The 25,700-nt window shown below is 47.3% G+C and overlaps 2 protein-coding genes across 5 annotated transcripts in view; both read left to right on the top strand.

Moving 5' to 3' along the window:
• Positions 1-11,149, top strand: part of MRPS15 (mitochondrial ribosomal protein S15) — a 602,556-nt gene extending 591,407 nt beyond the window's left edge. Inside the window, exons 2-9 of one of the 2 annotated variants that reach the window (XM_050800399.1) lie at positions 1,615-1,822; positions 2,121-2,165; positions 3,802-3,877; positions 4,642-4,690; positions 5,164-5,248; positions 8,272-8,330; positions 10,539-10,730; positions 10,995-11,149. In XM_050800399.1, the coding sequence (XP_050656356.1) occupies positions 1,705-1,822; positions 2,121-2,165; positions 3,802-3,877; positions 4,642-4,690; positions 5,164-5,248; positions 8,272-8,330; positions 10,539-10,730; positions 10,995-11,132 (762 nt within the window). In that variant the 5' untranslated portion in view covers positions 1,615-1,704 and the 3' untranslated portion in view covers positions 11,133-11,149. Of the gene's footprint in view, positions 1-1,604; positions 1,823-2,120; positions 2,166-3,801; positions 3,878-4,641; positions 4,691-5,163; positions 5,249-8,271; positions 8,331-10,538; positions 10,731-10,994 lie in introns of both variants that reach the window. The other variant, XM_050800409.1, reaches the window with a different exon arrangement.
• A 5,247-nt stretch (positions 11,150-16,396) lies between these two features.
• OSCP1 (organic solute carrier partner 1) overlaps positions 16,397-25,700 on the top strand; it is a 32,747-nt gene continuing 23,443 nt past the window's right edge. The window contains exons 1-2 of one of the 3 annotated variants that reach the window (XM_050799919.1): positions 16,397-16,622; positions 22,765-22,794. In XM_050799919.1, the coding sequence (XP_050655876.1) occupies positions 16,511-16,622; positions 22,765-22,794 (142 nt within the window). In that variant the 5' untranslated portion in view covers positions 16,397-16,510. Of the gene's footprint in view, positions 16,623-19,279; positions 19,355-22,764; positions 22,795-25,700 lie in introns of all 3 variants that reach the window. The other 2 variants (XM_050799936.1, XM_050799925.1) reach the window with 2 other exon arrangements.

Here is a 25,700-nt window from a genome sequence, read left to right as displayed (position 1 = left end):
TCACGAGGTCAGGAGATCAAGACCATCCTGGCTAACACAGTGAAACCCCCTCTCTACTAAATATACAAAAAACTAGCCGGGCGAGGTGGCGGGCGCCTGTAGTCCCAGCTACTCGGGAGGCTGAGGCAGGAGAATGGCGGGAACCCGGGAGGCGGAGCTTGTAGTGAGCCGAGATCCGGCCACTGCACTCCAGCTTTGGCGACAGGGCGAGACTCCGTCTCAAAAAAAAAAAAAAAAAAAAAAATTTACCTGGTAAGTGGGAAGCCACCTGTGTCTGCTAATTGCCTTTATCCAAAGGAAACATCTATTTCCCCTATCTTTATGACAAGGGGTAGGTTGCAACTAAGAGCTAGGCACCAACTGAAGTTAGGCTCCTACCCTCCCACAGGAACTGAGAGAGAGAGCACTATCCTCCTTAATTATTACATTTCAAAGAGTTGGCTCCCAGGTCCTTGAGAAAAACATTCCGGGGTTGTAAAACTGGCAAGAGGTTTATTTACCTTTTTATTTATTTTTGTTGTTGTTGTTGAGACGGAGTCTTGCTCTGTCGCCCAGGCTGGAGTGCAGTGGCCGGATCTCAGCTCATTGCAAGCTCCGCCTCCCGGGTTTACGCCATTCTCCTGCCTCAGCCTCCCAAGTAGCTGGGACTACAGGCACCCGCCACCTCGCCCGGCTAGTTTTTTGTATTTTTTAGTAGAGATGGGGTTTCACTGTGTTCGCCAGGATGGTCTCGATCTCCTGACCTTGTGATCCGCCCGTCTCGGCCTCCCAAAGTGCTGGGATTACAGGCTTGAGCCACCGCGCCCGGCCTATTTACCTTTTAAGCAGTAGAAAAAGTATTCACAATTACAAGTTTTCTAAAGTAAATGCTTTCAGAAAAGTGAGAAGAAGGAGTCTTTTCCCTTTTTGCTCCAGGGAAAATTAAATTCTCTTTTTCTTCTAATTTGTATTCACCCTTACACCACTGTTTCACAAATAACATCACCGTTAAGATTTACTAAATGCTCACTATATACCATGTGCTCTGCATACAACTGCCTCAGTTAATCCTCTCAACAACCTAAAAGAGAGATATTGTTATTACTACCCCTACAGGGCCCACAAAGGTTAAGTGACTTGCCCACAAGATCACACGTTGAGTAAATGGCTGAGTTAGGATTCCAGACCAGGGCTGTACGATTCCAAACTCAACGACTTTAGTCTCCAGGCTACCAGGCTGCCAGAGACACGGCTGAAATCCAGTATTAGTTCTTACAGGGTCCCATCCTTGACTAAGGGACTGAGGGGTGGGGTGGAGAAGGGATTGGGTTGGGGGTAGAAGGCTACCGCAGGCGCCATGGATCTCCCACAATAACCCCGGCCCGAGGGCCAGGAATGTACTGAGAGATTAAGGACGGGATGCATGCCCTCCAAAAAGTGGCATTTTAGAATTTATACAGCACCCCAGCACACTGCTAAACGTGGGCACACAACCATCACGGCCCGATCACGCGCAGCGGGAACCCGGTCTCTGAGCTCCACCCCGTGTGTCGCGTCATCAGAGTCCCGCCGGCCAATCCATTCTCTCGGTCTTCGTCTGCTCCGGTATTGCAACTGCCTCCATTGATCGAGCCTGGGCCAGCATGGCGGCGCCCATGTAACCCGGCCCGCGCCGCAAAGGGAACGACGGCGGCAGCGCGGGTCCCGCGGGGGTTAGAGGTCATCATGCTCAGGGTCGCGTGGAGGGCGCTGAGTTTGATTCGGACCCAGGCGCCAGTCCTCGGGCTGCCGGGCGGTGGAAGCGCCAGGTTTCCTTTCAACCAGCGGGGCCTGCAGCCTCGAAGTGAGGAGCTGAGAAATGGGACGGCGGGCGTAGGGAAACAGGGTTCGGCGGCGATAGGGAATAAGTAAGGACAGGAGTAGGGGAGATGTACAGCGATCAGGATAAGGGGGAAAGGGCGGTGGTTGCGCAAGAGGTGAAACAAGGTGTGAGAGACAAGGAAGGGGTAGGGAAGAAATGGGGCAGCGGTTAGGCCCCGAAGCCCATAAACCGTGGCGGACGGACAATGTGAGAGGCCCAGAAAAGAATTGAGGGTGGACTATTTAAGGAGATGGGCCTCAGCCTTCTCTTTTCTGCGTAGGTCTCCTCCTCCAGGCCGCGCGCGGATATGTCATCCAGCACCCAGGTAGGAGTTCCTGAGGTGGGACTTGGGGCGGAAGAGAGACCTCCTGGAAGGCTGGGGTGGGTAAGGGGACCGATGTGGCGAGTTAGAGCCACTAGATGGGGTGAGCCAGAGGTCCTGAGCAAAAGACTCCACGTCTATCTTATACAAAGCCCTAGGCCTACTGCCTGTATAGAGAGAGAGGTGTTAAGGGCGGGAGCAGGTGAATGAGTGAAAATGAGCTTGCCAGAGGGAGTGCATGGCTGGCACCACCCAGGCCTACCTAGAGTATGGCACTTTGTGTCTGCGCTTCTGAGATGCAGGATGTAGTTTCCCATTGCAACTCAGTATGTGTAGTAGTTAAGATCCTTCTTATTAGGTAAATGATATGGGGAGAGGTACTTCCTCTTTCTGATTCTTATTTCTAAAATGAGTGTGAAAGTATCGATTTGCAAGGATTGTTAGGATTCAGCGATAATACATGAAAAGCATCCTTAACACTGTGCTCAATTAAACATATTAGTAGTATATATTAGAATTTATTATCCGGGGCCGGATGCAGTGGCTTACGCCTGTAATCTCAACACTTTGGGAGGCCGAGGTGGGTGGATCACTTGAGTTCAGGAGTTCGAGACCAGCCTGGCCAACATGGTGAAACCTCCTCTCTACTAAAAATACAAAAAAAAAAAAAAAGCCGGGTGTGGTAGCGCGCGCCTTTAATCCCAGCTACTCAAGAGGCTGAGGCAGGAGAATCGCTTGAACCTGGGAGGTGGAGGTTGCAGTGAGCCGACCATGCCACTGCACTCCACCCTGGGTGACAGAGCGAGACTCCATCTCAAAAAACAAAAAAAGAAAAAGAAATTATTGGCTGGACATGGCCCCAACATTTTGGGAGGCCAAGGCTGGAGGATCACTTGAGGCCAGAAGTTCAAGACCAGCCTGAGCAACATAGCACGACCCAGTCTCTACAAAAAATAAAATAAGTAGAATTTATTGCTATTAATATGTTTGTGATATAATTTTTTTTTCTGCCTCCCTATCAGAACCAACTTGAGCTGTTACAGACAGAAGAGGCCCGTTAATGTTATTTGCATAGCAGGGTCTGACTGGAGAGGATAAGTCCATCCACCCTATGCCTCTTTCTCATCTCCAAGGGATAGCAGGGGTGCACACACCCAGACTGAGGTTCTCCTGTGATCTCTACCTGGTGCTTACATTTCAGGCATCGTACAGCTAGCTGCCTTTCCTCAACCCCCTTAATTCATTCATGCAGTCAGCCAGCAAGTGTTTGCTGAGTGCCTAGTCTAGGCTGAGCCATGGGTCAGACTATGGTGGATTCCAAAGGAGTCAAACTCTGTCCTGTCTGCAGGAGGACCCATCCTAGTGGGGGATCTGAGAACTGTAGAGCCAGATAGGTGTGTGAAAGGTGCAGGCACAGTGTAGGGTCTTGGGAAAAGCCACCTACTCCCAGCATGAAATATCAAAGCAGGTGCCCACAGAGTTTGCAGAGGAGAAGCTGAGCCCAGAGATATGCAGTGCTTTGCTTGAGACCCTGGATGTCCCTTCTGGAGTTGGAGAGTGGGTGAGAAGAGCCAGGTCTGGGAGGGTGGGCAGCGAGAGTTGACTCTGGGTGTTTTCTATCCCCATATTTATTTGACAGCCCAGCCTGGGCAGAATGATGACCCACCTCCTTCTACACTGCTCAAAGACTACCAGAATGTCCCTGGAATTGAGAAGTAAGCAGGAAGAAACCTAGTAGAGGAGGCAGGGGGCCTGGGAGGATTGTCGGGGAGTGGGAAAGACAGTGGCTTTGAGACTTGGCTTGCTGTAGCTGAAGCTTGATCTAGAAGGAGGCAGGGGCCCAGGTGTGGTGAGGGTGGGTGGTCAGCAAGGCAGATGGCACTCATGAAGCTCGGCTACTTGGGGGTTTTTTTGTACTCTGAACACCCTGTACCACTAGATTCCAAAGAGCTAACATACTTCACAGGTCTTTGTAGAAATCTCTTCTCTTGTTCCTCACAAAAGCTGTATGTCTCCATTTTATAAATTTTCAAGCTGCCCGGTGTCATACAGTTCTAAGGGGCAGAGCTAGAGTTTGAATCCAGGGCTGACTGACACCAAAGCCAGAGGCCCTCTGCTCAGCTCCTGTCCAGTGTGGTGGGAGCTCTTCAGTCCCTCCCACTGTGCAATTTAACTTGAAATGTTTCAAAACAGATCGAACCATGTTGTAGCTAAAATGGAAATCCTCTCCTTGGCCTCCCTATGATGAGACCGAAACAGTCGAGCTGACAGCCCCAATTTCTATAGTTTTCAGCCCAGCAAGCCAGATCCACACTGACTTTTAATTTCTAGGAAATGGCTCCCCACCTCCAGGGAGATTCATTTGCTACAGAAGGAATTTTTCAATCATCTTTGCTTTTCAAACTAAAATGAACCAGCAATTGCTTTCCTCTCCCCTTCTCCCCGCTATGTCTGTCTCATTGCTGTGGTTTTTCCACAGGGTTGATGATGTCGTGAAAAGACTCTTGTCTTTGGAAATGGCCAACAAGGTGAGCAGCCTCTGCCAAGCCTCAGCCTCCCGCAGTCTTCTCCTCTGGGACTCCCTCCTACCCTGGTTAGCACCCCCCATCTCATGCTTCTCCAGTCACAGCACTTAGCCCATTGTCATTCTGTGTCCACTTGTCAATATCCCTAGACAGAGCATCTTCAGGGCAGGGACACTTTTGTTCCCCCACCATACCCCTAGCACCTGACAAACAGGTGCTCAGTGAATGAATGAATGAATGAGCAAGCTTTGGGGACATTCATGCAACAAGTCATTTCCCCTGTCAGTGGCTTTGGCTTTGGGCTCACCTGGATGTGGACAGCCATGTGGTTGGTCAAGGCCACAGTGAGCAGAGTGAAGTCAGGCCCTGAGCCTTATGGCCCTAGTTGCTATAACTGTAGCCAGGGTCCTTGAGGGGAAGAGGGCTAGTTCTTAGAGGGTGGGAGACTCCACAAATTTTCTTTGTCTCTTCAACAGAAGGAGATGCTAAAAATGAAGCGAGAACAGTTGATGAAGAAGATTGATGCAAACCCGGAGGACACCAGATCCCTGGAGGCTCGAAGTTGGTCGGGGACCCTTGGGGAGTAGGGGGTGTAGGGAAGCCTGCTAGCTGGGACCTGATCTAGGGCTCTTGTCTACAGCACATGCACATGGGCTTGGGAAAGGGAGAGATATGACCTAGGGCAATGAAAACGACCCTGTATCCCGAGCTCTGATGCTGAAGTCAATGCCCAGTTGGACCTTGTACCTCTGTGTGAGCTTGCGTAAGTCACCAACCCTCTCTCGGAGCACCTGCTTCCTCATCTGGAAATGGGGGAATAAGGGAGAGCAGAGCAGAGGTAATGTTACCCACCTCATGGCAGCACTGTGAGAGGCAGCCAGGGGATGTAAACACACCTTGGAAACTAAAGCTCACGATGTATGATAATAGTAAGACTAGACTGGGCGTGGTGGCTCACGCCTTTAATCCCAGCACTTTGGGAGGCCGAGGCAGGTGGATCACGAGGTCAGGAGATAAAGACCATCCTGGCTAACGGTGAAACCCAGTCTCTACTAAAAATACAAAAAGTTGGCTGGGCGTGATGGCTCACGCCTGTAATCCCAGCACTTTGGGAGGCCGAGGCAAGCGGATCATGAGGTCAGGAGATCAATACCATCCTGGCTAATATAGTGAAACCCCGTCTCTACTAAAAATACAAAAAATTAGCCAGGCACTGTGGCAGGTGCCTGTAGTCCCAGCTACTCGGGAGGCTGAAGCAGGAGAATGGCCTGAACCCAGGAGGCGGAGCTTGCAGTGAGCCAAGATCATACCACTGCACTCCAGCCTGGGAGACAGAGCAAGACTCCATCTCAAATAAATAAACAAATATATAAATAAAATTTAAAAACAAAACAAAAAAAATACAAAAAATTAGCCAGGCATGGTGGCGGGCGCCTGTAGTCCCAGCTACCCAGGAGGCTAAAGGAGGAGAATGGCATGAATCCAGGAGGTGGAGCTTGCAGTAAGCCAAGATCTCGCCACCGCACTCCAGCCTGGGCAACAGAGCGAGACTCAGTCTCAAAAATATAAAAAAAATAATAGTAAGACTAACATTTACTGAACCCTCATGTGCCAGACAGACACCATTTTGCATTCCCAAGGGAATAATGTTCCTACTTTGGTTCAGGCTGGAACTGGCAGTAGTCCTCATTAGATGTGAGTGAAAAGCGCCACCATTTCCTTCTCTCGTTGGGTGCAGTTTCTCTTCATTGCCCACTGACGTAGACTAGTGGACCTGCAGAGGGCCTGCCCACTTTCTTTCCTTTGCTATTGGCCTATATTACAGCCGCCTCCTCCTCTTCCACCCTCCTGCCTTCATTCTTTTCTTCTTCCTGTGCCAGGGATTAAAGTCTGGTGAGTTCATCTTGGATACTAAAACCCCACTGAGAACTGGACTCCAGGGTCCTCCAAAGCCCCTTTTGAGAAGATGAGTTTCAGCCCCCCTTGCCCTGCTGAAGCCCTGGGCTAGGGACCAGCTCAGCCACAAAAGGCCTGCTTATCTTTCCTCATCTGTTTCTTCATTATCACTACTGAAATCCCCAGGTTGGCAGGAACAAATGGCCTGGACTGGCAAGGTGGTTACTGGGGTCCTCTTTAAGCACAGGTTTTGATTCTTTTTTTTTGTTTTTGAGTCTGGGTCTCGCTCTGTCACTCAGGCTGGAATGCAGTGGCAGGCGTGAGCATGGCTCACTACAGCTCGACTTCTGGGGCTCAGCAATTCTCCTACCTCAGGCTCCCGAGTAGCTGGGACCAAAGACGTGCACGACCATGTCAAGCTAATTTTTATGGTTTTGGTAGAGACAGGATTTCCCCATATTGCCCAGGCTGATCTCAAACTCCTGAGCTCAAGCAGTTCACCCACGTCAGCCTCCCAAAGTGCTGGGATCATAGGCATGACCACCACACCAGGCCCACAGGCGTCACTTCTGCCTTTCCATTAATAGTCAGTTTTCTGAATGCCAGTTGCGTCTAGCATAGTGTCTGCTCTAGAGAACCCCTCAGGAACCAAGGCCCATCTTTCTGTGTTATTCCACTCTACACCTAAGTTGCTGTGATGGAGCCATGTGGTCAGAGTCAGGGTTCCCACTGCACTTTCTGCAGTGCTCCCAGAACTCAATATGTGTACTGGGAAGGGCCTGCTGTCGTGCAGCCTCTTTTGGGGCCAGCTTCTGCTTTTGCTCCCATCTTTGCAGTACAGGGGGTAAATTAAACAAGAGGATGCCTGAACGAAGGATATTCTGGGTTCTTGAGAGACAAGTGGGAGCTGATAATTCTGAAAATTCATTAGTCAAAGCATGGAGATAAAGGTGGCAGCAGGAAGGGGAGAGGCAAGGAGTAGACCCGTGACAGTTTTAGAATCTTATTTGCACCAAAGTACTTTACTGCATTGGCTTGGACCTCTAGAACAATGTTGAATTGTTAACCATGATAGCATTGTATCCTAGTCTAATTCCTTAATTGAATGGCTAGTCTTACCATTAAGAATGCTATTTGCAGCTGGGCATGGTGGCGCACGCCTGTAATCCCATCACTTTGGGAGGCCGAGGCAGGTGGATCACTTGAATTCAGGAGTTTGAGACCAGCCTGGCCAACATGGTGAAACCCCGTCTCTACCAAAAATACAAAAGTTAGCCATGCCTGGTGGCGGGCGCCTGTAAGCTCAGCTGCTCTGGAGGCTGAGGCAAGAAAATCGCCTAAACCTGAGAGGCAGAGGTTGCAGTGAGTCGAGATCGCACCACTGCACTCCAGCCTGGGCAACACAGCGAGACTCCATCTCAAAAAAAAAAAAATGCTATTTGCTATGATTTTTGGATGATATCTTTATAATATCAAGGGATGTCCCTTCCTTGGATTTTGCTTTTTAAAGGAAAGGTAACATCTAAGATAAGCCTTTGAAATCTTGAAATTCAGAGTGCTTTGGGATTTATAGAGAGCTGTACAGAGCATTGGTGATTGTTATTCCTTGAGTTCTTAAAACGTAACCCAGGCCTGGGCCCTTCCTTCCTCTGTGCCCAACTCTCATCCTCTGTGGTTTGTGGTTTCAGTTGTTGCCTTGTCCGTCAAGATCCGCAGTTATGAAGAACACATGCAGAAACATCGAAAGGTAAACTCTGGGCGTCATTCGCAGTTAAACAGCAGCAGCCTGGGGGAAAGGGGTCTGGAGGGGAAGGGCTCTGGGTCCAGAGAAGGAGGCTTAGAAGCCAGTGGGCTGTAGCACCAGAGTGCCCACCCCTCAGCTCCTGTGGGAAAAATGCTTCCCTCCTGCCTTCAGAGGACTTGGAGCCTTACAAGACCATGCTGAGTGTCACCAGCGGTTAAGAACACAAACTTTAGAGCATGTTCACTATGTCTGGCACATGCTGAGTGCTCAGTAAATATTTGTTGAATGCATGAATGGAGTCAGATTGCCCTGGGTTCAAATCCCAGCTCTGCCACTTGCACTTAACTAGCTGTGTGATGTTAGCCAGGTCTCAGCCTCAGTTCTCTTTTCAGTAAGATGGAGATCATATGAATACCTGCTCACAGGATTGCAAGGATTATGTGAAATAATAGTAATAGGCCGGGCGCGGTGGCTCAAGCCTGTAATCCCAGCACTTTGGGAGGCCGAGACGGGCGGATCACGAGGTCAGGAGATCGAGACCATCCTGGCTAACATGGTGAAACCCCGTCTCTACTAAAATATACAAAAAACTAGCCGGGCGAGGTGGCGGGCGCCTGTAGTCCCAGCTACTCGGGAGGCTGAGGCAGGAGAATGGCGTGAACCCGGGAGGCGGAGCTTGCAGTGAGCTGAGATCCGGCCACTGCACTCCAGCCTGGGCGGCAGAGCAAGACTCCGTCTCAAAAAAAAAAAAAAAAAAAAAAAGAAATAATAGTAATAGCCAATGTGATGCATATAAAGTCTTTAGGCCCTGTGCTAAATACTTCACATGCATGCATCTTCTTTGACTCTCATGACTGTCTTTCTTTCCCATCTTAATGAGGAAGAATCTAGTCATGGAGTGATTAAGTTATTCCTCAAGGTAGACCCGCTGGGAGGTGATGTGCTGAGACCTTGAAACAAGGCAGTTTTGCTCCGAGGCTCATATTCTTTTTTTTTTTTTTTTGAGACGGAGCCGCGCTCTGTCACCCAGGCTGGAGTGTAGTGGTGCGATCTCGGCTCACTGCAACCTCCGCCTCCCAGGTTCAAGCAATTCTCCTGTCTCAGCCTCCTGAGTAGCTGGGACTACAGGCACGTGCTACCACGCCCAGCTAATTTTTTGTATTGTTAGTAGAGATAGAGTTTCACCTGTTAGCCAGAATAGTCCCGATCTCCTGACCTCATGATTTGCCCGCCTCAGCCTCCCAAAGTGCTGGGATTACAGGCGTGAGCCACCGTCCCCAGCCATATTCTTAACCATTATACCATATCTCAGCACAGTGTCTGGCACAAAGCTGCTGTAATTAGGCAAATGTTGTTATTTTCTTTTTCTTTTTTTTTCTTTTTTTTTTTGAGACCGAGTCTCACTCTGCCGCCCAGGTTGGAGTGCAGTGGCGCCATCTCGGCTCACTGCAAGCTCCGCCTCCCGGGTTCATGCCATTCTCCTGCCTCAACCTCCTGAGTAGCTGGAAGTACAGGCGCCCACCACCACGCCCGGCTAATTTTTTGTAGAGACGGGGTTTCACCGTGTTAGCCAGGATGGTCTCAATCTCCTGACCTCGTGATCCACCTGCCTCACCTCCCAAAGTGCTGGGATTACAGGCCTGAGCCACCGCGCCCGGCCAATGCTGTTATTTTTAATAAACACATGATTGTGAATACCGACTAGTCCAGCACCATGCCTGGCACTTCAGTGTTCCCTGGAGCCTGCTTCTTAGAGATCACAGTTTCGCTTATTTGGGGTGTGGAACAGCAGTCCTGTTGCAGAAGTCCCTCACAGGGCAGCAGCCAGCTGTGGGTAGGCATTTCCAGGAAGAGCACAAGGCCTTCCCTCCTCTCTACCCCAGCTGACAGTTTGCTAAGCTGTGGAGAGTCTGAGTGGGTGGTGTAGGAGAAAGAGCATGAGATTTGAAGTCAGACCAATAGATAGAGTTTCAACACCCTATCTCAGCACTCACAGTTCTAAGGACCTTTTGTGAATCAGATCACATCTTTAAACCTTTGTTTTCTCATCTGTAAAATGGGAATAACATGACAATACCTCCCTCAGAATTGCATTAATATTTGCATAAGATTACTGAGAAATTTCAATGAAATGATAAAATGACCATTGTTTGTTAATGTAAACAATAGTAACACTTATATAATACTAAAAGTAATGCGAATCTCTTACAGGACAAAGCCCACAAACGCTATCTGCTGATGAGCATTGACCAGAGGAAAAAGATGCTCAAAAACCTCCGTAACACCAACTATGATGTCTTTGAGAAGATCTGCAGGGAGCTGGGGATTGAGTACACCTTCCCCCCTCTGTATTACCGAAGAGCCCACCGCCGATTCGTGACCAAGAAGGCTCTGTGCATTCGGGTATGAGTCAGAATTGCTGCTTTGCTTGGCCCCACTCAGGAACTGGGATGGAGGAAGCAGACGGGAGGGGTCATCTGTTTCTGTTAGAGGCATGGAACTGGTCCCAGGCCCTGGAATGGATCCAGGGAGGTCACAGGAGGCCACCAACCCCATGGAGAAAGGCTGGGGTTACCATCTGGGGGAGATAGTTCCCACCCCACCTGTTCCAAGTCTGAGGTTTTGCACAGGATTACAAGGTCTTTTTCTGCCCCTTTTCACCCCCAGGTTTTCCAGGAGACTCAAAAGCTGAAGAAGGAAAAAAGAGCCTTAAAGGCTGCAGCAGCAGCCCAAAAACAAGCAAAGCAGAGGAGCCCAGACAGCCCTGCCAACACTGGACCAGAGACACTCAAAGACAGCCAATAAATTCTGTTTAATCATTTCTGTCTGTCTTGAAGAATGATAGGAGAGATGATGGGGCTCTTTTTGGCCTGAGGAGGAGGAGGAATTTATTCTTTCATTCAGCTCTGAGATCCCAGAGTTGTCTGAGGCAGAGTCCCTGCCTCACCCACCAGAGGACACACACTCATGACATGCTTCCCACATACTCATACAAACAAGTACCTGTCATCCAGGTGACGTGTGTCAGTGAGGCAAGACAGAGCACTTGACAGCAAAATGGAAGTGTGGCCGGCTGGGTGGGAAGAACTGCTGTAGGAGCTGCCTTCTGGACTGGGTCCTAAAGGATGAGTAGGAAGGAGTTCACTATATAGAGACAGAAAGGGAAGGCCTCCTGGGCAGAAGGAATTGCAAGTACAAAGGCAAGGAAGTCTAGAGAGACATGCTGTATTCAGAGAACGGGGAGAATGAGAAATAAACCTTGAAAGGTAAGCTGAAGCTGAGGTGTGAGAGGCTTTATATGGTAAGCTGAGAAGATTGTACACTGTCCACTAGGGAGTGAGGAGACAGTTCAAGTTTTAAAACTGAAGGAGTGATGGTAGTAACACATCTGTGTTTTAGATAGTTAAGCAACAGCTGTGTGGAAGGTAGGAGGAGAGATCACAGCAGTGTACTGGGGCTGGGGGATATCAGTGTTCACATAGAGAATCTGATCAAAACTACAAGTCCTATCCCCAGGAAACTGTACATATGCAAAGCATTGCTTATAAATTCTAGGGAGTTACGGATAACCTCTTCCCCATAAAGCCCATCCATTTATACCAGTTAAGTGCCAACGCCTTGAAGCCTGAGCATGCTTGGTATGTCTGAAGAACCTAAGGAAGACAGTGTGTCTAAAACAGAACAAAGAGAATAGAAGACATAAGATCAGAGGGGTGGGTAAATACCAGGTGATGTAGAGCTTTCTGGGTGTCTCAGCCTGCCATAACAAAATACTACAGGTGACTTCAGAGGATTTTTATCGAGTTCATTTTTTCACCGTTCTGGAGGCCGGGGATTCTAAGATCAGAGTACCAGCCAATTCAATTTCAGGTGAGGACTCTTCCTAGCTTGGAAAGGCCACCTTCTCAATGTCATCACATGGCCTTTCCCTTGGTCCATGCACTGGGGAGAGCTCACCCTCTTACAAGGCCACTGATCCCGTCATGAGGGCTGTACTCATGACCTTATCTAACCCTAGTTAACTCTGAGAAGCCCCATCTCTAAATACTGTAACATTGCAGTTAGGGCTTCAACATATGAATTTGGTGGGGGACACATTCGGCCCATAACACTGGAGAAGTACGTTGGACCTCACTCTGGGAAGGGAAGCCACTGAGGAAAGCCAAAAGGAGAAAGGTGTGTTAAAGTGCTATCCAAAGAGTAGTTGGAAGATTAGATCTAGGACTCAGTAGAGAGGTCTGGACTGGTTTGCGAGTTGTTGGGTGGTTGAACCCATGGGTATAAGTGAAACTACAGGGATGGAGTGTATAAGAAAAAAGGGCCATGTCTGGATGAGAAGGATGATCCCTGAGAGCTTAGCCTAAGAAGGAGCAGCTGAGCTGGAGGAGAAGGTGAAGTAGGGGTAGAACAGAGCCTGGGTGTCTGCAGAAGCAGAAATGAGAGGCTCAGAACTGAAGATCCACTATTCAGATATCACTTCCAGGAATTGTAGGGAAGGCCTTTAATGGGGCAGGACTTCCAAGTGGCCACGGCTGCTTGGAGGTACTGTGTCAGAGGGCCAGGTGCTAACAGTTAAGGGGGCTAGCCCAGGGAAAGGAAAGAAAAAGGAACACGTTTTAATGGATCAGGCCCTACTACAAAGGCATTTGTGTGTTTCTGTTGGTTTGGCTGGTTGTTTTTTTAGAGACAGGCTCTTGCTCTGTTGCCCCGACTGCAGTACAGTAGCGATCATAGTTCACTAACTTCAAATTCTTGGGCTCAAGCAATCCTCTTGCCTCCTCCTAAGTAGCCAGGACTATAGGTGTAAGCTAACTGCGCTTGGCTAATTTTTTTATTTTTTGTAAAGACAGGGTCTCACTATGTTGCCCAGGTTACCCAAACTCCTGGCCTCAAGCAATCCTTGGCCTCCCAAATGCCTTGGCTTCCCAGAGTGCTGGGATTACAAGTGTGAGCCGCTGCATCTGGTCAAAAGGCATTGTTTTAACTGCTGCCTTAAGCACATTATCTAATATTCACAGCCACCTTTACTCTGCACGCTGGCTAATTATCCTCATTTTAGCCATGAGAGATGAGTCATGAGAGAACTGAGACTCAGAGAGGTTAGGTAACTTGTCCAAATTCCTATAGCTGGGAAGAGAAAGGTCTAGGATTCAAAGCTGGCTCTGTCTTTACTCCAGAGCCTATATCCTGTTCACTATACCACACTGCTTAGGGACCAAGAAAAAGGTCTGAGAAGCAAAGGGAAGAGTCTACACTATAGCAAACTCAAATGCTTTTAGGAGCAAGGCAGGTAACAAAAATGCATGAAGGCCTAACATGAAGTAATGATGCTAAGGTGTTTATTACATTCCTATCCTAGTTGTATTCCCTTTTATTTATTTATTTTTATTTTTTTGAGACAGAGTTTTTGCTCTATCCTCCAGCCTGGAGTGCAGTTGTGCAATCTCGGCTCACTGCAACCTCCCCATCCCATGTTCAAGCAATTCTCCTGCCTCAGCCTCCACAGTAGCTAGGTTTACAGGTGTGCGCCACCACACCTGGCAAAGTAGAGACGGTGTTTCACCATGTTAGCCAGGCTAGTCTTGAACTCCTGTCTTGAACTCCTGACCTCAAGTGATCCGCCGGCCTTGGCCTCCCAAAGTGCAGGGATTACAGGCGTGAGCCACTGCACCTGGCCTGTATTCCCTTTTAAAACAGAGCACAGAGCAGGCAAAATAACCAAATTAAACAAAGCCCTGGGCCGCCAGCAATGGGATACTGTATAATCCTGATGCTGAGATATCAGTTAAGGGAGGACCAAAAAGTATTCATGGTGAAGCAGTTTCAGTGAGGTTCAGGGAGCATAATACCAGTTGCAATGAGGTGGGGAGTGAGGATGTTAAGGAAGTTCCAGTTGTGAGTGTTGTCAACTCGTTCAAAACACTTCACTGGGAAGGAAAGGAAGGAAAACAGACTAGCAGAGATATGAGATGGAAGGAGAATGTTAATATAGGAAGGACTTGAGCTCAGTTATGGCAGGGCAAGACTTTCCAGTGGTGTGGTTATGAGGAAGAGGCAGCCTGCTGATGAGTTCAACTGGACTGGGGGCGAGGAGGTGGCCAGGTGCAAGAGATGGCTCTAAAAAGGTAGTTGGCCGGGTATAGTGGCTGTAACCTGAAATCCCAACAACTAAGGAGTCTGAGGTGGGAGAATCACTTGAGGCCAGGAGTTTTAGGTTGCAGTGAGCCACCAGGGTGCCACTGCATTCCAACCTTGGGCAACAAAGTAAGACCCCCATCTTTTAAAAAAAAAAAAGGTAGCTGGAGCCAGTGGAGAGCCTGGAATGCCATGCCAAGGCATCAAGGCTGTGATCTGGCAAACAGTAGGAAACCACTGAAGGGATGTGTCATGTTGAAAGTGATGTTGGCCGGGCACGGTGGCTCATGCCTGTAATCCCAACACTTTGGGAAGCCGAGGCGGGCAGATCACCTGAGGTCAGGAGTTCGAGACTAGTCTGGCTAACATGATTAAACCCCATCTCTATTAAAAATACAAAATTAGCGGGCATGGTAGCCTAGCCCATGCCTGTAATCCCAGCTTACTCAGGAGGCTGAGGTAGAAGAATCGCTTGAAACCAGGAGGCGGAGGTTGCAGCGAGCCAAGATCGTGCCATTGCACACCAGCCTGGGCAACAAGAGTGAAACTCTGTCTCAAAAAAAAAAGTGATGTCTTCTGACATTTAGCTTAGCAGCCAGTGCAGGGTAGAAAAGAGAAAAGAACAGTAATACAGAGGAACATAGCAATACAGACAGAAAAACAAATGAAGGGATGAATGAAAAAAAGGTATTGAAGGAAAAAGCATAATATGATGACTGGTAAGGACCCAGGGAAACAGATTTGAAAGCCAAGGCCCAAGTTTCAAGTTTGAGTAGCTGGAGGTTCCGAAAGATAATTAGTAGGTTTTGGAAGTACTGAAACTTACAGAAATGGTTGTTCATCAGAGTACAAATGTACAGCAGATGGCAAAAAGTAATCCTGGAGCTCAAGATGAAGGTGAAGAAAGGAGTCACTGCCCTCAAAGAGAAATGGTTGGGCCGGGCGTGATAGCTCACGTCGAGGCGGGCAGATCACTTGAGGTCAGGAGTTCCAGACCAGCCTAGCCAACATGGTGAAACCTCGTGTCTACTGAAAATACAAAAATTAGCCGAGCATGGTGGCGGGCGCCTGTAATCCCAGCTACTAGAGAGGCTGAGGCAGGAGAATCGTTTGAACCCTGAAGGGTGGAAGTTGGCAATGAGCCAAGATCGCGCCACTGCACTCCAGCCTGGGCGACAAAAACAAAACTCCGTATCAAAAAAAAAAAAAAAAAGAAAAAGAAAAGAAAAGAAAAAGAAAAAAGGAAAGAAAAGAAAAAAAGAAATGGTTGGAAGGCCTTCGGAACAGCGTCGAGAAGGGAACTTCACAGAGCCCCCAGGGCGCATCCTCTGGGAGCCGGACACACGGGGACGGAAGGGACCGGTTTGCTTCATGGAGTATGAAACCAGGAGGGGCTTCACTTCAAGTAAACTTCTGGGAGGCGATGCAAACGACTCAGGACTTCTGATCCTTCCCCCATCTAAAAGAAAAGTCAGTTACCATTTTTACTGAGTGCTTTCGGGGCCTTTCCACGATCTCACTGATTCCTCTCAGCCGCCCTGTGATGTGAATGCCAGCTCCATGTTACGTAAGAGGAAGCCAAGGCTCAAACCCTGCCCGAAGTCACACAGCAAGACATCACGAGCCGTGATTCCAACCCAGGTCCTTCTGACCCGAGTCTGCTCTAATGCCCTTCTGCCTGGGCTTTTCTCTCCTGTAGGCACCTGAGGCCCCGCGCCAGCGGCCGGGGTCCCGAGCTCCGGGCTAGCTGTGTCAACACCACCCCCAGACCATGGCCCGGCCCGGCCTTCGCCTTTCCGAGGGAAAGACCTAGCCTCAGAAGCACAGCTCTCCAGCCACGGCCAACGCCCCCTCGGGAGGGTCCGCCACCCAGACCAATTAGCGCCCGACCTCAGGGCACCTCCCACCAAACCGCCTTCTGATTGGCTAGCTTTTCCCGTTGCGGCGTTGCCCCAGCAACGAGACTATTGGGACGCTGCGGCCTGGCCTCCAGGCCACTGGCTACCTAACCCCGGGGCTCTTCACCAGCCCCGCTCGTTTCCAGCACTATGTCGGTGCGGACGCTACCGCTGCTCTTCTTGAACTTGGGCGGGGAGATGCTTTACATCCTGGACCAACGGCTGCGGGCCCAGAACATCCCGGGAGACAAGGCCCGCAAAGGTGAGAGGCCCCCGGCCCGCTCCGCCAGACCCGCAGCCCGCAGCCCCGCCCTTTCATCATCGCCCTAACACCCACAGCCAGACCCGCACTCCTACACACTTCACTCTTATAACCAGGGACCTTTCTTACAAGCCACATCCATTTGGAGCCCCTCAGGAGTCAAATCCCCCAAAAGCTCTTTTCACAGCAGAAGAGCTTAATACTCCCAATGGACACTAGGGTACCTGATCTACCTAATTTCCCCATTTCTTCAAATGAGAGGTGATTTCCCGGTATCTCTTGTCAATCAGTCCCTTCCAAATGTAGGAGTCCCAGCTGCCCACCATCTGGTATCATACCCCTTGCTAGACCAAGCGTCCTCTTTACTCCCAAGGAACAGGTTCTGATTCTTTTTTTTTTTTTTTTTTTTTTTTTTTTTTTTGAGACAGAGTCTCGCTCTGTCGCCCAGGCTGGAGCGTGTGGCACGATCTCGGCTCACTGCAACCTCTGCCTCCTGGGTTCCAGCGATTCTCGTGCCTCAGCCTCCCAAGTAGCTGGGATTATAGGCATGCACCACCACGCCCAGCTAATTTTTGTATTTTTAGTAGAGATGGGTTTCACCATGTTTCCCAGGCTGGTCTCGAATTCCTGGACTCAAGTGATCCGCCTGCCTCGGCCTTCCGAAGTACTGAGATTACAGGCATGAGCCACCGCGCCCGGCCCAGGTTCTGATTCTTCATTCCTTTATGGTAGTATCTTACCACATAAGCTGGAGATTGGTCTTACTCATCTCAGAAGTACTTCTAGAAATTTGGGATTCTAAAAAAATATAGAAAAATATGAAAAAAATAAGAAAGTTATAACTCTCTCAAGTGTTGGAGGGGAATACAATTGTGAAAATAATATGAGAGCTTCAAAAATGCAAAATCTGGCTCCTATGGACACCACACTAATCCCCAGAAAAATGATGACTCAGAACACTCTGCCACTCTGTTCTTTTTCCTCTTTTCCTCCCTTCTCGGCAAACAACTTGCTTATACCAAATTTCCTAGGATTAATTATGAAGGAAATATTATATTTCAAAGTAGAGGAGGAAAAGTTGAAAAGGCAATTGATATGGCCGCCAGTTAAAACATTCTCTCAGGGCTGGGCGCGGTGGCTCACGCCTGTAATCCCAGCACTTTGGGAGGCCGAGGCGGGCGGATCACAAGGTCAGGAGATCGAGACCATGGTGAAACCCCGTCTCTACTAAAAATAGAAAAAATTAGCCGGGCGCAGTGGCGGGCGCCTGTAGTCCCAGCTACTCGGGAGGCTGAGGCAGGAGAATGGCGTGAACTCGGGAGGCGGAGCTTGCAGTGAGCCCAGATTGCGCCACTGCACTCCAGCCTGGGCGACAGAGCGAGACTCCGTCTCAAAAAAAAAAAAAAAAAAAAATTCTCTCCATTAATCTTTGTATGCTCAATTGATGTTCAACATACATATTCAGATGCTAAGCATACATATTCAGATATTAACTATTGTGTGTATGTGACTGAGTCCAAGTCCATGCATAAAAGCTAAAAATAACTCCCTATAACATAACCCCCCATTCATTCTGCACATTGCTGCCAGTGAGTTTTCTAAAATGCATATCTGTCCATGCTTGCCCCTGCCTAAAACCCTTTGTCAACTTTCCACTGCCGTCTGGGTTAAGACCTTTTTGCACAGGCCATTTCAGGGCCCTTCCTGATCTGATCTCTGTCTTCCTCTGCAGTCCCTTCTTCTACCACTGCCTGCCTCCTGTTTCCCAGTAATACCAAACGGCTCATAGATCTCCGCTTAAACCACGTTTGTTCGTGTTTCTGTGCTAGTAATTCCCAGCCCTACATTCTTCCTCTTCGATCTTGCATTATTCGGCTTAAGAATCATCTCCTTCAGGAAGCCCTCCCATAAGCAGAAAGGGCCTGCGCATGCTCTCATAGCACCCTATGCTCCCATAGCACCCCATGCCTGCTCCTTGCTAGCTTATCACTGGCCATACTATACTGAAATGATCTGTGTATATGTCTATCTCCTGCTTGATTGTCTTATGCATCTTTGTACTCCAGCACCTACCATAATTCCTAGACCAGAATAAATTAGTGATCAATAAATGTTTGTTGAACTGATTATCTAAATTGGCAGTTTTATATAGCATTGTTATTTTTTCTGTGAGAGGGTTCTGTTTTCCTTGGTGCCTGTGTGATCAGATTTCATTCAGGCTAGTGGCACCAATGAAGTGACATGCTGGAGTCCTCAGACTGGTAGGTAGTCTGCATCTTGGAAGATAGTGTAAATTAGCAATTAAGAACATACTCTCTGGAGTCTTATAGACCTGGGTCCCAATTCCAGCTTTACTGTTTAACTAATTGCACAACCTTCGGGTGTAACCTCTATAAACCTGTTTCTCCATAAAATGGTAGTAATATATATACCTTAAAGCAAAGTTGTAAGGATTGAATGAAATAATGTACTTATTATGTTTAACACAATGAGTAATAGGTATCTTTCAACAGGAAGTCTGAGCAAGGCCCTCTGAATACTAGGGGACAGCTTTACCTTTAGGAGTTATAGCCTTTATTCTGGTTTTGCTAAATATGATTTTAGGGAGTTTCGGCCATCTTTAGTAATTTACATTCGCACACTCATTCATTCCACAGATTTTGACTGAGTGTCAAACACTATGTGAGCTACTGTATGGAGCCTGATGCAGCCCTTCTGGACATTCACTGGAGGTAGGGCTATTGATCAGTCCACTCCAGTAACTGATTCCGGTGACAACAATCAACAATAAAACAATGAAAAATCAAGCACTTACTTTGTACCAAGGGCTTCTCTTAAAAACCTTAATCCTCCCAACTATTGTAACACGTATGTAATATTACTATCCCCATTTTACCGATGGAGAAACTAAGACTAATTTGCCCAGAGTTACATGGCTGATAAGAGGAAAAGTAAAGGATCTGAGCCCAAGGCATCAGGCTCCAAAGCTCATACTGAGCCAATGTCCCCTTAACCACCACTCTACTCTGCTGCCATACCTTGGGGACTATATCAGAATCTTTGTGGGGTTGGTAGGTCAGGAGGAGAGGGAGGAGTTTGAAAAATATATATCCAATATACCCACTGATTTTTATCAAAGCAACGACAAAGTAGTTGGCAGCTGGACATCTGTAGAAGATAGAGTGAGAAAGCAGGGTAGAGAGCATAGGATTCAAAGGACTGAGAAACACTCATGTCTTCCACCTATTCCACCATTTAAAGTTGGTGTGGCTGCAGGAGCGGGAGCCCCTGTAACATATCCCTGTACACAGGAGCCTATAAAACATAGACTTGGTAAACTAGTCCTCTTCGAAGCTTTGAATGGAAATCATATTTCTTCTAGATGTTTTCATTATCTTATATGACTAATTGGTCTCCTGGAGGCCTTCCCAGTTCCCACAAGGCCAAGGCAGATGTTGCAGCTTCCCCTACAATGCAGCCTCTAGTTTAGCATTCAACAGAAAGGAAGTGCTCTCTCTATGGGGCAACTATTGAGTGTTGCATATTGAATGTAGTCTCCTGTTTTAAGCAATGGCGAGAATAATAAAAGCTACCTTTGCCTCTTAAAAAATTGATAAATAAGACCTTATTATATTTTGCTTAAATTCCTCATTTTACAGGAGAGGAAACTGAGGCATGTGGCCACAAAGTGATTTTTCCAAGACAGGTCAATCACAGTGTAGCAGGAGCAACAAAAGGGCAATGGGACTCTGGTTTTATTTTTCTAGTTCCAGTTTAACGACTAGCTCTGCATAGCCGTGGGCCTGCCCCACTCAAAATAGAACTAAAGTGGAGTTGTCACAAATAAGTCATCTGGAGAAATAATAGAAAAAGAGGGTGTTTCTCTTCTCTGGATTCTCAGGAAGAAAGGAGTGGGGGAGCACATAGCACTACAGAGACCCCTGCTGGCGCTCAGCCTGCTTGCCTTGGGGAGCATCTGCCAGTTCAATTTTATCAGCGAGAGTCACTGCCCTTCAGAGATGACCCCCTTGCGGCACCACTATTCCCAAACACACCTGCAAGGGGATTAAAACGCCACCTCCTTGAATTCCCACAAGTCTGTGCCACTAGACAACCAGTTAAATAAATGCTGCAGAGGCCAGGCGCAGTGGCTCATGCCTATATTCCCAGCATTTTTGGACCCCGAGGTGGGGGGATCACCTGAGGTCAGGAGTTCGAGACCAACCTGGCCAACATGGTGAAAACCCATCTCCACCAAAAATATGAAAACTACCCGGTCGTGGTGACAGATGCCTGTAATCCCAGCTACTCAGGAGGCGGAGGCAGGAGAATCCCTTGAACCTGGGAGGCAGAGGTTGCAGTGAGCCGATATCACGCCACTGTACTCCAGCCTGGGCAACAAAGCAAGTCTCCCTCTCAAAATAAACAGATAAAAAATAAATGCCACAGAAAGATAGATGTGGACATTGTGCCAAAGAAAACAGTATCTGCCAAACTCTTGGTGCTGCTCTCCCAATATTGTCTTTTCAAAAGCCCATGACTCTTGGTGGGGAAGATGGTGAATTGTCCCAGAGGAGTGTGATCTTGCAATGAACACACTTTGCAGCCGGTTAGGATATGGCACTGGGCATGCTTTCAGACTGCTCTCTTGGGAGCTGTTGGTATTATGTATTGAAGCCATGTATATGCTTTGATTATAACTTCAGAAATCACCCCTCCTACCACAACCTAGTGGCAAATGTTTCCAAAAGAAACTATGAATTACAAAATGGTTTTGGGTTTTTTGTTTGTTTGTTTGTTTGTTTTTGTTTTTGTTTTTTGAGACGGAGTGTTGCTCTGTCGCCCAGGCTGGAGTGCAGTGGCGCAATCTCCACTCACTGCAACCTTCACCTCCTGGGTTCAAGCAATCCTCCTGCTTCAGCCTCCCAAGTAGCTGGTACTATAGGCATGCACCACCACACCCGGCTAATTTTTGTATTTTTTGTAGAGGTGGGGTTTCACCATGTTGGCCAGGCTGGTCTCGAACTCCTGACCTCAGGTGATCCACCCACCTTGGCCTCCCAAAGTTCTGGGATTACAGGCATGAGCCACTGTGCCTGGCCAAAATGTTTTAAAAATACAGATGTGTATAGAACTTTTGTATCTGGGGGTGGTTCTTCTACATTGAAATCCCCACCAAAAATTAAGGAAAGAAAAAAAGTCATCTTCCATCCTTTATGGGTATTGTCTAACGTCCCTCAGTAGAGGAAACAGAACTTGAAGGGAAGCCAGCTAAGCATTTGATGTGTGTTATGCATTTATCCCCACAATAGGCCTGTGAGGTAGGTACTATTATGATCCCTATTTTACAAATGAAACTGAGGTTAAACAAGTTGCTTGAAGTTTATGTAGCCAGTAAGTAGAACCAGGTTTCAACCAGTAGAGTCTTGATTCTCACCGATTTCTCTAGCCAACTGCATTTTTCCTTATTTGGTCTCCTCTTGGGATCTCCCCAACTGCCTTTGTCCTCAGAAGCTTTCTTCATAGTGGTCCCATCATTATTCCCTTCTTTTTACATGGAAATCATGCATCTATATATATATATAAAGTAAAACAGAAACAAATGCTGACATTTTCCTTTTAATTCACATTTCAAGTTTTCTAATTTGAGCAGTTCCATCTGTCCTCTAGAAAGGGAAATCTTACATTAATAAAAAGAAGAAGAAGAAGAAGAAAAGAAACCTCAGATTGTACACAAAGAAGCTCTTTTCTCTGCCTGTTCTTGGAATTATTCTTCCTCGTGGAGGCTAGCATCTTTAAAAGCCTGCTACTGATGATATGTATTCTTGTAGCATTAGAGAGCGGGGCTTCTTAGGCCTTTCAAGATGAACCACAGGATAACTAATCCTCCTCCGTTTACTCTCTTCTTAGGCCACTCTCCATAAGACATAGCCTTTCTTGGGCTTTTTTGAAATGTGTTGTTATCCATCATCCTTTTAAAGGTTTCAAATAGAAGGCAGTATGTTCACAGTAGACATTAAATGCCAACATGAAAAGTAAAGTTTCATAGATAAGATCATTGGAATTGGTATGTTTAAAACCTCCTCGAAAATAATGTTCTTGCTTCATGAACTGGTGTTTTCTTTTTGTATGCTTCATGTAGATGAATGGACAGAGGTGGACAGAAAACGAGGTATGCTATCTCTGGGCTGCATGTGTTCAGTGTGCATCCACAGGTTCACTCAGGCCTTTATCAGCAGGGCTTAAAGTGGGACCGCTTGAAACATTTCAAAATCAAAGTAAGAAAATAGGCATGAGTTTGTCTTTAGCTGAGATATTGGTTATACATTTGAATCTTTTACTTAAGAGGAATAAATACAGCACGTAAGATGGAAACTAAGCAAACTCTGACCAAAAAGCCATACTGTACCTGAGGGATCTGTCTCCTTTTCTCAGTTCCAAACTTTGCAGGGACAGCTGGGGCAATAGCTATACTTTTGGGTATGTCATCCTATTTGATAGTCCTTAAAACAACTTTGTTAAAGTGTCATGCAACCAAAGAATTGTGCTTCAACATGAGTGACCCTCCCTGAGCCATTCTCCTAAGCTCACAGACCAACCAAGAAAAATTGAAGCATGTAACTGCATGGCTGCCAGGACTGTGGGCAGAAGGCATGACATCATGCATGCAGTGTGGCCTCATCATGCAAAAGCTTCAGTTTCCTCTTACCTACTATAAGCAGCAAACCTGAAAAAGTTGTCAACTCCTCAGAATAAAGCCTTAGACTTTCTCAGCCTTTAAATATCTCAGGTACCTTCTGTCATTTGACATTTGGGTGTGGTGTGTACCTATCATCAGCCATCCTCCTCAATATTTTAAATGCTCTCACCACACCAAGTATGCTGAGAAGATAACATATATATTTAACAGGCCAGGTGAGTGACTCATTCCCAAAGTGATTCCCAGCACTTTGGGAATCCGAGGCAGGAGGATCACTTGAGGTCAGGAGTTTGAGACCAGCCTGGCCAACATGATGAAACCCCGTCTCTACTAAAAACACAAAAATTAGCCGGGCGTGGTGGCGGGCGCTTATAATCCCAGCTACTTGGGAGGCTGAGGCAGGAGAATCACTTGAACCTGGGAGGCAGAAGTTGCAGTGAGCCGAGATCATGCCACTGCACTCCAGCCTGGGCGACAGAGTGAGACTCCACTTCAAAAATAATAATAATAATAATATTTAAAAGCACAGGCATTAGATCAAACAGACCTCATTTTAATTTCAGCTCCATCACCAGCTGTGTGGCCTTGCACTTTAAACTCTCCAATTCAGTTTCCCTCTTTAATAGAATGAGGATAATATAAAACGATAAGTGGTCTGGCAGGGGAAAAAAAAAAGGAATGAGGATAATAATTCAGAGTTGTCTTGGAGTTTAAATGAGATAGTGCATATAAAGTTCTAAGCCCAGTGCCTGGGACATAGAAAGGATTCAAACATGGTAACTATTCGGGAGGGGTTTCCTAGCCTCTCTCTAAATTCTTGGCTCCAAATTTCATATTCCCATAAACAAGTCAATTTAGAGCAGAGGTAATTGGTAAAAACTTGATTGCTTTCATCAAGATAATTACTTCATCAGACCAGGCTCAAAAAAAAAGCCCAATTGAAGTGCTTGATACACTTTTATTATATTTCACAACCATCCTTTGACACTTCTCCTTGAGCAATTTTTGACCCATCCTTCCCTTGATGCATGGCAGAATTTCAGATATGAAGTGTGGATTTTGAGAGCTTTTCATATACATAATTGAATCATTGAAATTTATTTTAACATAAGTGTTCAAAAATAATGAACAGAAACTGGCTTCATAATCCGAACCCAAGACGAACCTTGCTATGTGGAGAACCCATTTACCAATTTTCTGAAGCTCCTGTGAAAGATCCCTTCCCTCCCCTGCCTTAGCCTCTTCCTGATGAAATTTGGCTCCTAGGCCGGGCGCGGTGGCTCAAGCCTGTAATCCCAGCACTTTGGGAGGCCGAGACGGGCGGATCACGAGGTCAGGAGATCGAGACCATCCTGGCTAACACGGTGAAACCCCGTCTCTACTAAAAAATACAAAAACTAGCCGGGCGCGGTGGCGGGCACCTGTAGTCCCAGCTACTCGGGAGGCTGAGGCAGGAGAATGGCGTGAACCCGGGAGGCGGAGCTTGCAGTGAGCTGAGATCCGGCCACTGCACTCCAGTCTGGGCGACAAAGCGAGACTCTGTCTCAACAAAAAAAAAAAAAAAAGAAAGAAATTTGGCTCCTAGTATATTCCAGCCTCGTGAAAAGTATGCAGAACTCATTTGCATGCCAAAAACCAACACTTAGACTGATGGGTGGGTCTGATTAAAACTATTTATTCGGGGATGTTAGGATGAAGGAAAAAAAATAAAAAATACATTAATTTTTTTTAAAAAACTACTCCTCAGGTGTAACTTAAAGATGATGTGCTGCTTCTCTAGGGCCAGGATAACATCTCCTTCCTCTTTGTGCCTGTGGTGTTTATTTCAGTGTCTGGTACCTAATAGGTCTGCCTCAACCAAGGGCTGGGTGAAGCAAATTGTAAGACAAAAACACGTTAACGTGTGCCTCTATCTTATTTCCAAAGAATGAAATGAGAAGAGGGAGCCCTAGGTGTCCTGGCCCAACCATTAAACTGCCATTTCCTCTTTGGGGGCATTTGTACTCACTGTTCTGCCCACAAGGACAGAACCCAGCAGTTGAATTGTCTGCTCTTCCCAGCAGTTGAACTGTCTGCATGCTCTTGCACCAGGAGCCATGGTGCTCCAGAGCACTTCACTTCCCACAGGGAAAGACTTCAATTTGCTTTTCACTTTGCCCGAGTAGCTAACAATCACCTTGGAGTATTCTTTCGTCCAGAACTGATTTATCTGGGTCTAAGCTCTTTTCGGAGCTCCTAATAAGGGCTCAAAGACCCCAGAGAAATGACTCAGCACCTAGGTGAATAGTAGCTCTTTGTAAGCATTAACCTAGCCAGAGTTGATGTGATGCTTTAACTTGAATTCTTCTTCGGCACTCCTCCTCCCTGGCTTACATAAG

This window comes from Macaca thibetana, chromosome 1, assembly GCF_024542745.1.
Source record: "Macaca thibetana thibetana isolate TM-01 chromosome 1, ASM2454274v1, whole genome shotgun sequence".
Lineage (NCBI taxonomy): Eukaryota > Metazoa > Chordata > Mammalia > Primates > Cercopithecidae > Macaca > Macaca thibetana.
Note: the sequence above shows the minus strand (reverse complement) of the source record. Positions and strands in the feature narration are given on the sequence as shown.